Source organism: Lepus europaeus, chromosome 3 (genome assembly GCF_033115175.1).
Source record: "Lepus europaeus isolate LE1 chromosome 3, mLepTim1.pri, whole genome shotgun sequence".
NCBI classification, from domain to species: Eukaryota; Metazoa; Chordata; class Mammalia; order Lagomorpha; family Leporidae; genus Lepus; species Lepus europaeus.
The window spans coordinates 41,291,976-41,304,954 of NC_084829.1; the positions used below are offsets into that span (position 1 = coordinate 41,291,976).

At 55.2% G+C, this 12,979-nt stretch overlaps 1 protein-coding gene across 1 annotated transcript; it reads right to left on the reverse strand.

The window, feature by feature from the left end:
- Positions 1-323: 323 nt before the first annotated feature.
- On the reverse strand, positions 324-5,665 carry UNC5CL (unc-5 family C-terminal like). Its single transcript, XM_062187483.1, has 8 exons — positions 5,281-5,665; positions 4,516-4,816; positions 3,585-3,847; positions 3,006-3,107; positions 2,698-2,765; positions 1,849-1,949; positions 1,622-1,735; positions 324-546 (listed from the first exon to the last, which is right to left on the reverse strand). Exons 1-8 carry the CDS (start codon positions 5,663-5,665, stop codon positions 324-326), a joined length of 1,557 nt encoding a protein of 518 aa, XP_062043467.1.
- Positions 5,666-12,979: the final 7,314 nt, after the last annotated feature.

The following is a 12,979-nucleotide window of genomic DNA, read 5'->3' on the forward strand; positions in this document are numbered from 1 at the left end:
CTGTCTCACATATTCCAGTCTGCCCGGGGTTAGAAGGTGCCGGGTCCTGCTGAGTGATCCTGAGTGCTGGTGGCCTGGCGCGGGGCCGGTGGCTTTGAGAAGCGGCAGCAGGGAGGTAGGGGCGGCCCTGGCCATCTCCTGGGCTCCCGCGCCCCCTGCCGGCCAGGAGCACCCTGCACCCGAGGGGCGCTCTGGCCTCTCTAGGCACCCTCCATGGGAATCCTGAGGACTTCGGCCGGATGCAGCCTGGAGCCAACCGCAGCTGGGGGCTCCCTGGGCACAGGGGCACGCCCCCGGCCTCCCCGTGCCCGCGCGCGGGCCGCTCAGAGCTTCTCGTCCAGCTCCAGGCCCTGGTTGTCCTGGGCGCCCCCGCGGGCCGAGGCTGGGCTGCTGCCTCGCGACTCGCTCAGGTAGTTCTGGATGGCGGAGGCGCAGTCCAGCCGCTCCATGACCGTCATGAGGTAGTGCAGCTCCTGCAGGCTGCCGTTCTGCTCCTCGAACAGCTCCAGGATGGCCGCGGCCGGGCTGCGCTGGCAGGACAGGAACCTGGCCCGGGCGGGGACAGAGGAGGAGAGGGAGGAGCGGGCTCCTCCTCCCCCACCCCAGGTGGCCCAGCAAGACCCACAGCTCCCTCCCCGCATCTCTTGCCCTTGGGCTGCTCTGGCCTGCTTCCCAGGGCTGGGGTGGCCCGAGGCCGGGGACTTGGTCCCCTTTTGAAGTTCTGTGTACCCCTTACTGGAGTGGGAGTTCCTGGGAGCTGGGACCGCATCTCACTCATCTCGCATCCCAGTGTTCAGCAGTTTCCGAGAATACTGGTTCAATGTTCTCAGGTCCAGCGCGAGCCCCACCTCCTAGGTGAGGCTTACCCTGACCTCTGCACTCACTGGGCGCTGGGTACTCAGCTCAGAGTCCGTCCCCAGGGCCAGATGCTTAGCCTAGCAGTTAGGATGCCTGCATTCCACACCAGAGTGCCTAGGTGTGAGTCCTGGCTCACTCCTGACTCCAGCTTCCTGCTGATGGGCACCTGAGAGGCAGCAGGTGATGGCTCAAGTGCTTGGGTCCCTGATGCTTAAGGGCGATACTCAGTTTAGTTCCCAGCTCTCAGCTTTGGCTTGGTCCAGCCCCAACTGTTGCCAGCACTAGGGGAGTGAACCAGTAGATGGAAGCGCTTTCTCTCTCCTTTCTCTCTCTCTCTCTCTCTCTCTCTCATGTTTTAATAAAAGGAATTGTCTCCTACTGGTTTATAAGTTCCTTGACAGGGACTGCGGCTGCATTGCCACTATGATGGCTAACATTTGTTGAATTGGTGTGTGCCAGGCACCCAGCTACGTCCTTAAACACAGTACCCTATCATCTGCCATTCTGCTCCCCGGGCCCCTGCCTGGCAAGCACTCACCATGGACCCAATGCTTTCCACCGTTCCCCGGATTTAAGTTAAGCATTGATGGAGCACCTGTCAGGCGCCAGGCATCTCTATAGATACTGGGGATGCAGGGATACACAGCAAGGAGGATAGGGCTCCCCAACTTTTAAGTCACCCCCTTGTCTGTGGCCCAGTGCCCACGGTGTCCTGAGGACCCTTGGCCCCCACCAGCCCCTCAGCCCTTGCCCCTCTCCCTACCGGATTTTCATGCCACAGAGCCCCAGGTGGGAGGCCAGCCGGCGCCAGTCGTTGCCCGTGATGCTGTTGGGCTCCAGCAACATCTGCAGCTGCTCAAAGAGCTCTGGGGGCAGCCTGTGGCGTGGGAAGGGCTCTTTTCAGGGCTCAGAGACCCAGAAGGGGCCTCTTCCACCCATGGCAAGTGCCAAACATCCCCCAGACAGCTGTCCCAGCAACCCCCACCTCACCTGTTGCATGGGGGCGACTGGGAGACAGGGGGTGGTGCTGCCCAGGATTCCTCCTCAGACACCTGGAACCTGAGGATCTCCATGTACTTGGTCTCCAAGCCCTGAGTCAACAGAGGGCAGGGAGCACACTGAGGGGGTCCCAAGACAGCCCCCGGGGAAGAAGCTGGGGCCTCCCTCCACTCCTCGTATCTCCTCTGCATCCCGTCTCCCAGACACACTATACTGGGAGCTACAACCCTCCACTTTCTGCTGCCCTGGCGCCAGAACCCCACCTTCAGCCTTAAATTTGCCCGCTGAGCTCTTTGGGGACAGGGACATGAAGCCAACCAGTCCATCCTAAGCCACCAGGAGGAGGCCTGGGTGGGGACATGAAGCAGGGGGTGGGCAGCCAGTATCACAGGCCATCCGTCACATTCCCTGGCTCCCCTCCCTGCAGCAAGGTGCCAGTGAATAGGTGGGGGGTGGGAGTTAGGTGAAGAAGTTGCCACAGGCTCACAAAGACTCTCACCCTGACTGCACCCTAGCTTTGGGGTGACAGGTGCAGGGAAGTAGCTAACGCCCATCCTGCCGACGATAGAAAACATGACCTCAGACACAGGCCATCAGCCTAGAAAGACACCATGTCCCCCCATGCCCCAGTCCCCCTGCACTGGGAGAAGGGAGTATTCTAGGGTTTGGTTCTTTTAATCTCCTGCTGAATTCATGCATGGGTAGACAAGAAAGAGTCAGGGAGGGAGGGTAACCTAAGCCCCTCAGAGGGGGCTTTGCTGTTTGGTTATGTGACTGAGACCTTACTTCACGGGCCCGGGCCCCCCACCCCCATCCCAGGCCCTTCCAGCACCGACTCACATCTTGGAAGGTGTGCATGGTGACGATGATCTCATTGGTTAGTGCCGAGCAGTCCTCACTCTCATTGGCTGCCAAGAGAAGGTTGGAACACAGCAGGTGCAGGGGAGCCTGGGGAATCAGAGGGACTCCACAGGAAGACTTTGGGACTAAGCAGAAGCTGGGGCAGGACCCTCTGGCTTCCTCTCTGCCAGGAACCGTCGGGGCCCCCGGCCTTTAGCAGAGGGCCTGTGGCATGGCGAGAACGGGGGCCACGGAGCCTCCAGCTCACTGGGATGGGAGGGGAGGGGAGAGGGCAGCCCCTGAGCTACCTGCTTTTCTCCGGAAGCAGAAGGAGCGGAAGGGGCACTTTCCATGCCAGATGTGGAGATGGGGGACCAGCTGGCAGCTGCTGTCGTCAACATTCTCCCAACCTGGGGAGGGGGCAGAGAGCGAGGGACTCAGGGGCCAGGCAGGAGGGCTTGGAGTGGGTGGGACTCTCCAGAGCCTTGGTGCAACCCCCGAGAGTGGCCTTGCTCCTATACCACACACCCCTGACTCTCGCAGCCCCCCTCCACCCCTGAAGCTGCCACACACGTGTGCCCTGTCCACAACCACGGACACACAGGGGCTCCATGGGCAATCGCAGCAGCCCAACCCACAAATGAAGAGGACCCCAACAAAGAAGGCTGGGATACCCCTACTTCCTGTCCTCCCGCCCCCCTAGTCTGGCATCACCCTATCCTGGGGCAGGGTGGCGAGGGCCAAGTGGGCAGCAGAGCAGGGGAAGTGGACAAAACCAAGAGGCCTCCTTGAGTCTAGGGGAGAACCTTGGGATTCCTGGCCCAGCGGGAGGACCTGATCCCTCCACCCAGTGGGGCTCCCCACGGCCCTGGCCTCCCCTCCCTCACCCTCAGAGATGTACTTGAGCTTCAGGCACTGGTCACCCCTGGCCCCGGTGAAGTCGAAGAGCTGGCAGGGCCCACGCAGGCGCCCGCCATGAGGCTGCTCGTTGGCCACGGCCCACTGCAGGGCACAGGGCGTGTTGTTGAGGAAGTAGACCCGCAGCTGCAGGTGCGTCTGCCCTGGCGCCAGCGGCGAGCAGAAGATAGCCAACTGCAGCCACTTGTGGGCAGCCTGCCCCATGGGTGCCTCCAGCACGCAGGTGTAGAGACTGTGGAGGGAGACGGAGGCAGGGAGAGGTGTGCAGGGTTGCCGGGGGATGCTAAGACCCCAGCACACCTACTACAAGGCTCCCACTGGTGAGGGGACTCTGTGGGAGCCTCCCAGCGGGGAGAGGAGAGCACTTCTGGGGGTGGGGGAAGGTGCATAAAGGGAGGAACTTGGGAGAGGTGCGGCCGGGGGAATGAGAGTGAGCACATCACAGTGACCGTCCTTGAGTGGGGAGGAGAGCCAGCAGGTGTTGTGGGGCAAGGGACAGAGGGAAGGTGGGCTTAGGATCCCCCAGCTGGGGGCGGAGGGCACCACCTAGGGCCCTCTTCCGGTCAGTGGGCGGCAAGGAGATTGGGAGGCAGAGGACTGTGGGGGTGGGGCTGGCTCTGCAGAGTTCGGGGACAGCTGTGACATTGGCACAGAGGAGAGGGGATCGTGTCAGACAGAGGAGGGAATAGGGCGGCGTCAGACACTTCCAGACAGGCAGAGACAGACAGCCGTAAGACACACCGTCCCGCACGGGGCTGGATGAGACAAGCTGCTGCAGATATGGGGACAGAGGGTCTGCAGAGAGACCCTGGGACAAGGGATTTGCAGGCCATGTTGGACCCATCAGGAAGCAGTTCCCAACAGAAGGAGGAGGGGGCAAGCCAATGGGCACCTGCCTACCTGAAGTGGGACAGGTGGATGCGACACTCGTCCCGGGAGGTGTAGGCCCCCGGCTGGCCCAGCGGCTTCCAGGCCTTGGCATCGAGCAGGGTGGTGTTGCTGCTGTAGGCGCGGGCGTGGCCGGGCTGCTGGGCACAGTGTTTGAAAGTGAGCAGGCACGGCTTCAGGAAGGAGGCCCCGTGGGGCCCACAGGCCACCACAGGGCTCACCAGCCCCTGGCTCTGGGACAGCGACGGGGCATCCGACAGGTCCCACACCAGGACCAAGGACACCCGCTCCTGGCGGCCCACGGCCACAGCACCTGTGGAGATGAGGAGCTGAGATGGGCCTGGCAGGCAAGACACGCCTGCCTCGGAAAGAGACCAGGCCAGAATGGGGAGACGAGGTAAGGCAGGGAGCCAGGAGAGGGTGCCCAGCAGGGCAGCAGCCTGGGATAAGAGTGAGACCACAGTGGGCACTGTATGGTATAATCCTAAGCAAGTCACCGCCCCTCCATCCAGGGCTACTGCCAGCCCCTACAGCGTGTGAACCTGTGAACAGTGCTCTTCCATCTGTATCAGACCTGTCACTGTAGTGATTCATTAGAACAAGCACTTGGCTCCCACCTGCCCGGAAGCTGTCCTAAAAGATAGACACTATGTCCATCTTTGAGGTTGATAAACTATAGAAACAATTTTCAGACCGATGTGGATGCTTGTGAATGGTGCTCCCTCTGGTGCAGTGCCCTAATGCCCCGTCCAAACGCCCGTCCTCGGGAACGGTTACCTGGAGGGATGAGCAGGGAGATGCCGGTATCCTGGAGCATCAGGCAGCCACCGCGGTGATCCACCTCTCGAGCGGAAAACACCAGCAGTTTGTGCATCAGCTGGCGCACGACGGTCTGGCCTTGGGTAGGTGTGTGCAGTTCCTGGTAGAAGGCGGCCATCTCTGGCAGAGTAGTTGGTGGGCACTGCCTAGGGGCCTCATCTGCTGGCAGGGGGGTGGGCTGGGATCCTGGCTCCTCTTGGACATCTGGCTTCCAGCAGGCCCCCATCAGCCATCGAGGACAGTGCCATCGAAGGCACTGGACCAGAAGGAGGACACTGGCCACCGGGACCCCCACCAGAAGTAGGAACAGGGAGGGTTGGAAGGAAGTTTCCTGAGCACACATCCGCCTGGTCACTCAGTGCTGCCGGCTCTCCCGCACCCCTGTGCCAGCCAAGGCCAGTGTCCTGTGGGAAGGAAAGGGTCAGGGCTGGGTTAAACCATGGTAAGTTGTGGAGGTCAAGGCTTGAATTCCAAAGATGGTGACTGAGTAGGATCCCCCACTGACAGTCGCTCCACAGAGACACCAATATGAACAGCTACTCACACACCAAGCCACCTTTGCAAGAGGTGAGGAAGCCAGCTGAGAGGCCGTGGTTTAGTGTGATAAAAGGAGTGGTCTGCATCGCCCTGCTCACCAATTATAAGCCACACAACTTGGACAATGTGTCTCCTGCTTGGGGGAATGAGAGGATGAAGGCCAGCCTTAGTACCAGGCCCAGTACCAGGCCTGCTATGGTGAAACCTAGTGGTGGACAAAACCCAACAACCGTGACCCCAAGTCAGTACCTGCTCACTGAGCCTCTGGAATCACATTAACCAGGTGGGCAAGGTGTTCCCATCCCCAGTCTCCATCAGCAAAGCATGGAGGAAGACTATGTGAGCCCAGCACTAGATGGTGCCAAGCAGGAACAAACACTATGGCCTCACAAACAACAGAAGTAAGCACACAGTGTCTGCTGTTCCATCTCTCTCAATATCAACCCTGAACCAAGAGGGACTTGACGTCACAGGGAAAGGTAAAGGAACTGCACACACAGTGAAGTGCCCACCTAAACCCAAAGCCAGCACAGCACACCCAACCAGCACCCTAAGACACTCTGCCAGCAGCAAATCTTTTACTTTGTAGGTCACTCTACAAAACTGGTAGAAGCAACTGATCTACCAGGTGCAGGAAAACCATCAGGGGCACAAGAAGTGTGAAAAAACAAGGAAACATGACATCCCCAAAGTAACACGACTCTCTAACAACAGACCACAAAGAAATGGGAATCAATGAATTGTCCAACAAGGAATTCAAAAGAATGATTACAAGGAAACTTAATGAGATACAAGGGAAGACATAGATAATTCAATGACATCAATGATAGGAATGAGAAAGTTAGCGAAGAGAGAGCACAAAAAAGAACAAATCAGAGATCTTGGTGCTAAATAATTCAATAAATGAAATTTAAAATATAGTTCACATCCTCAACAGCAGAACTGAGCAGGCAGAAGAATTTCTGAGCTTAAAGACAACAGATCAGTCCAATGGAAAGAAATTTTAAAGGAAAAAGAAAGCCTTCTAGACTTACTGGACACCAGGAAGCAAACAAACATTCACATTATGAGTATTTTAGAAGAAAAGAAGAGAAAATCTATCCAATAAAATAATAGCCAAAAACATTCTAAATCTTGGGAAAGAACCAAGGCCCAGGAAGCCCAAAGAATCCCTAATAGATTCAACTGAAAAATACCCAGAGCACATTATAGTAAAATTGTAAATAAAAAGAGAATTGTAAAATCTTCAGGAAAAAAGTCACTTATAAGGGACTCCCCACTAGATTAATGGCAGACTTTGCTAAAACTTGGTGCAGCAGCCAAGATACCTCCTAGAACACTTACACATCACATAGCACCTGTTTGGCTACCACTTTCTCCACATCTTGTCCAGCTTCCTGCTAATACACACCCTGGGAGGTTGCAAACTTGGTTCAAGTACTTGAGTCCCTGCCACCCAAGTAGAGGACCTAGACTGACGGGGCTGGCCCAGCCTCAGCTGTTGTAGGCATTTAGGAAGTGAATCACCAGAGGGAAAATCTCTGTCTCTCTCTGTCTCCCCTCCCCATCTCTCTGCCTTTCATAGAAAATGAACATAAATAAGTAAATAAATAAATTAAAGATACACCCTTACATGCCAAGAGAGAATAGGATGAAATATTCAAGTTCTGAAAGAAAAAAAAAAAAAGCCAGCCGGGAATTCTATACCCAGCAAAGCTATCCATTAAAAAATCGAGGAAAAAAAATAAGTTCTTTCCACATGAAGCAAAAATTAAAGGAATTCATCACCATCAGATTGGCACTACAAGAAATGCTTATGGGAATCCTACATTAGAAGTGAATTGAGGGGTCACTGCTTTGATGGAGCAGGTAAAGCCACCACCTGCAGTACTGGTATCCCATATGGGTTCAAGTCCCAGCTGCTCCACTGCCAGCCCAGCTCTCTGCTATGGCCTGGGAAAGCAGTGGAAGATGGTCCAAGTCCTTGGTCCCTGCACCCACATGGGAGACCCAGAAGAAGCTCCTGGCTCCTGGCTTTGGATTGGCCCAGCTCCGGCAGCTATGTGGGTAGTAAACCAATGGATAGAAGACCTCTCTCTCTCTCTCTCTCTCTCTCTCTCTCTCTTTCTCTCTCTCTCTCTGCCTCCACCTCTCTGTAACTCTGCCTTTCAAATAAATAAATAAATCTTAAAAACGAATTGAAGTGAATTGATGACAACCGCCATCATGAGAACACACAAATGTACAAAACTCAACAGAGCAGACTCACAAAAGAAAAGAAAAATCTAGTCATTCACATATTATTTTTACTTTTTTCTAGACTTGATTTGCTATATACTTAGTTAAGAGTCTTCACCTGTACTATTTAGAACTATAGTTGTATAATTTTTTTCTTATACACACTATATTTTTTATGTAAGGGTTATATTGGTTTCTTAAAATGAGTTGAGGAATGTCTGATCTTTCTCTGTTTTCTGAAGGCATATATTATTGTGCTATTTAGTTCTTCTTTAAATGGTTGGTAGAATTCACCAGTGAAACTATTTAGGCCTTTGGTTATCTCTAGGGGAGGATTTTTAAATGAATTTAATTTCTTAAAAAATATGGAGCTATTCAAAAAACTGCCTTTCTTCCCATGTCAGTTTTCTCTATTTGTTTTTTTAAGAAAGATGTGCAATTCACATCAATTATCAAAATTGTTGGCATAAAATTATTTAACATCCTAGCAAAAATTAAAAATAGAGCTCCCTTTTGATCTAGCAATCCTACTACTAGATACATATTCAAAAGAAGTGAAATCAGCCTGTTGAGGAGACATCTGCATTCTGTGTTTATCACAGCACCGTCACAGCAGCCACGCTATGGAATCCAGCAACGGAAGAATGAGACGTGGTATATGTACACGACGGACTAGCATCAAATCCTAGGAGACGTCACGTTAGGTGAAATAAGGCAGGCACAGAGGGACACACCCCACAGAATCTCACTCCTACAGAGGTTCTAAGAAGTGTCTCTCATAGAAGGGCAGAGGGGAATAGTGGTTACTGGCAGTTGAGGAGTGGGGGGCAAGGACACGGGGAGAGTTAGACAAGGGGTGCCACATCACAGTTAGCAGGAGCAGGTTCTGGTGTTCTGCTCACAACAGGTATATACAACAACGCATGTTTTAAAACAGGTAGAGGAAAGGATTCTGAATGGTCTCACCACAAAGAAATGACAAACATTTAAGGTGATGAACATGGTGATTACTCCAATTTGATCGTGGCACCGTGTCTGCATGTATAAAAACATAACATTGTACCGTACAACTATGTAGAGTTATGTGCTAATCAAAACTGATGGCCAATCAAAACTAACACAAGTGAAATGAAGCCTCAGCTTCCATGTGGCTGCCACAAGGGAGCACCTTCCTTCCAGCGCACCCTGCATGGCCCGCTCAGAACAATTCTTCCACACGTGCAACGACCATGGCCCCCCATGACCAGGCACGCCACGGAAAGCTCCTTGGATGCATAAAGAGCTCGGGTTTGGATGTGGAGGGTGTGAATCTAAGTGCCACGTGGTCCCCATGTGACTGGCGAAGCTCATCATACTGCTTAATGTACCTCGGGCTCCTCATCTAGCAAACAGCTATCCTCTGCTATGAGTATGACACAGAGAAGTCTGAGAGGGGCCACCAGCAGCACCGCCATCCCACATGGGCGCCGGTTCAAGTCCCGGCTGCTCCACTTCCAATCCAGTTCCCTGCTGATGGCCTGGAAAAGCAGCAGAAGATGGCCCAAGTCCTTGGGCTCCTGCACCCATGAGGGAGCCCCAGAAGAAGCTCCAGGCTCCTCGATTCCTCCAGATATTGTGGGCATTTGGGGAGTGAACCAGTAGATGGAAGCGCTTGCTCGCTCACTAGCTCGCTTGCTCTCTCTATCTCTCCCTCTCTCCCTGTCACATTGCCTTTCAAATAAATAAACTTTTTTTAAAAAAAAGAAAAGTCTATGAGTGGAAAAAGCAAGTCACAGAGAGATAGGCTTCCTCTCATCTCATTAATATAAAAAACCAAAACTGTATTGCTACATATTTATGGGCATACATATCCAGAGATCTGGTATTTAAAGTATAATGCAAGCTACGTATGTCATTTTAAATTTTCTAGTGGCCACTTTAAAGGGTGAAAAACAGGAGAAGTTAACCATATGTTTTATTTGGCCTAACACACTCAAAATGTCATTATTTCATCAACTTATTGATGAGATAGTTTGCATTCTCATAATTATCCCAAGCCTTTGAATTTTCCCACGTGTGGCGCATCCCACGTGGGACCTGCTGCGCTCCCAGTGCTCAGTAGGCACATGGCCTCATGACCGCTGTCTCAGGTGGGCAGGTCTGGAAGGACACACTCCCAAACCGTTCTCCCGGGCCACAGCTAAAAGACGCAACAAACGGAGAGGGTGGAAGGTACAACAAGAACGCCAGTTGCCTTGAATCCCATTTTCTATATTTCTATATTTCTATATCTTTGAGTTTCTCCTACAAACCATGTAGTTTTGTATGAACTCTGAATTCTTTTTGAGAGCTAATAAAAGGGGGGGGGGGGTGTCTTTTGGATGAGTAGGAGGATGGCGTGAGCTCACGTGGCAAGCTTTTGCGGGTGATAAGGCAGTGTCCTGATGTGTTTGTTTATTCCTTCCTTCTGCCAGACGGAACTGCGGGGAGCTCATAGGACCACAGGATACTCCCGGAGTAACCAGAGTTAACAGCAGAAGCAGAACAAGAGGAGATGGAGGGAGGGAGAGAGGGAAGAGGGAGGGGAGAGGAACAGAGAAAGGGAGGGAGAGGAGGGAGGGAAGAGGAAGGGAAGGAGGGGAGGGGGAGGAAGGGAAGGAGGGAGTGGGAGGAGGAAGAGAGGGAAGAAGAGGAGGAAGGGAAGGAGGGAGAGGAGGAACAGGGGAAGGAGGGAAGGAGGGAGGGAGAGAAACAAAGGTGGTGGTCTACAGTGAGGCTGGACCGATGCTGGAGGCAGGGCAATGGCTTCAGCCACTGCCTCCTCATCCAGTCCCGGGGCGGCGGCCACAGACACACTTCCCAGCAGCCTTCAGGAGAAATGTGCCTTCCTCCTGAGGCCTCCAGAATCCACCCGTGCCCCACCCCTTTTCAAGCCCCCTCCTTTCCAGCACCCTCCCCTATACCCGACTAATTCCAGCCTCTGCCTTCCATTCCTGCCCTCAAGGGACCTCCGCATCAGCCCCACCAGGACGCCCTCCTGCTCAACAGCGCCTCCCCCTGGCGCACCTGCCCCTGACAGCCTCACGGCTTGGAGCCCTGTCCTCGGCCCTCCCACCACACTGACTCTGGACCCTAGGCCGGCACACGTGATTTGCCCACCCCAGTGAACAAGGCCGGAGCCTGGGCTGTGCCAGGTGAGGTGGGGAGTGTGGTCCTCACCCTCAGTGTGGGGGTCATCTGAGAGGAGGGGATTCACTCTCTCGGGAGCCGAATCCTCGGAGGCATGAAGTCCACAGAGGAGGCCCCGGGGATGCGCCACTAGTGTCCCTTGCTAAGCACTCCCCCATCCACCCACCCACCCACCCACCCACAACTCTCCCTCCTAGCCCCTGTGCACCCTCAGGACTGAAGAGCTGGGCGGGTGCTGTTGGGAACGCAGACTGGAAGGGGAGTGGGCTCAGAGCCTCAAGCCGTCCCTCTCGGCCTGCACACCTCTCTGGCTTCTGCCGCAGTCGTGGTGGTCACAGTGCTAACTGCACTAAGGATCACTAAGGCACCAGGAGCCACACTGGGTCCCAGGGGGCTAAAGCAGCTGCCGGGGCCCTCGCAGCAACCTCCCACTGTTCCTCCCTTCCCCCCCCCCCATTTCCCGGAGAAGGAAGCCAGAGCTTCCTCCCCAAGTGGGGATGGCTGGGGGGTCACGAAGCAGCACTAAGGCAGGATGAGCGGGGATAATGGGAGAGCCTTCCAGAAACGGCCCCTCCCCCTCCCCACTGCTTCTTCCCACCTCATCCCTGCACCCTTGCTTTCCTCCTTGGAAGAGAAACACAAGAAAGCTGAAAAGGAAGGGAGCTCACGGCCCCACAGGGAGCAACCCCGGACTGCGGTGTCCACGGCTAGTGACAGGGGCCAGGCTGCTCGGGTGAAGGGAGGGGACTCACTGTTTCCACAGCAACCACGTTCCCCAGGGCCTCCTAAGACCAGAGTCCAACTCCCCTGCCCCCACTGGGTGGTGCAACAGGGTCCCCAGGCACAGGCTCTGCAAGGCAGTCTAGCGTGCACCCCTATCATAGCCCTACAGGGCCACCCACAGGGAGCCCATTCATTCATTCCAGCTAGAGGCAGACTGACTCCTCCCCAGCTAAGCCCCAGGGCCCCCAGGCTGACAGCTCCACCAGCCCCCACTGCAGGGTGGGGAAAGGAGGAAAAAGAGCCTGGATTTTGGGTGTGGTCTGGAGGCTGCCAACTCGGAGCGAGCGCTGCCTCCTCATTGCCCACCCCTCCAATCTGTCTTGCCCAGGCACCAGGTTATCCCGGGTAGCTGTTCCCCAAAGTGAGGGTTCTTTAGGGTGCTGGCCCCACCCATCCCTAGGCAGCTGCACAAAGATCCAGTCTCCTGCAGCAAGGTTACGTTCTCAGCACTTCCTCGGCCCCACCGCTTCTCCCCGGGGCTCCCAAGCACCTGACCGAGCTCCGGTTACTGCAGTGAACGGTCCAGGGATGAATGGGTCAGGAGCACACCGCACGTGATCAGAGTGGGCACACTCATGCCCTGGCTCCTCCCTCGGGCCTGTTTCCCACCCCTCCTCCAGCAGAGGGTCCCCACACTCCAGAACAGCTCAGAGACCTGGCCCTTCCACTGGGCACCAGGTGACCCCGTCACAAATGCCTACCCTCCTCCAAGGCCCCCCTGGGGGTGTGCTCACCTGGCCGTCCAGCAGCGCTCAGAGGTGGCTGCCGCGTGTCCAGGGACAGAAGTTCCTTCTCTGAGAAACAGAGAGACCAGCCGACCAGTGGAGATGGGCGGGGAGTGCGGGCAGGAGTGGCCTGGAGCTTCCTGGCAGAGTCCTGCCTCCCGGCAGCCCTACAACAGGGTGGGGGCAAGCGTCCTTGTCCGCTGGCA

What these genes read in the sequence shown, in the direction of transcription:
- UNC5CL (XM_062187483.1), bottom strand. Translation starts at nt 5,665, where the DNA reads ATGTGTGCTCAGGAAACTTCCTTCCAACCCTCCCTGTTCCTACTTCTG. An exon ending in CCATGCACACCTTCCAAGAT is followed by an intron (nt 1,950 to 2,697) that starts GTGAGTCGGTGC and finishes CTGTTGACTCAG; the next exon opens with GGCTTGGAGACCAAGTACAT. An exon ending in CTCTGTGGCATGAAAATCCG is followed by an intron (nt 547 to 1,621) that starts GTAGGGAGAGGG and finishes CGCCCGGGCCAG; the next exon opens with GTTCCTGTCCTGCCAGCGCA.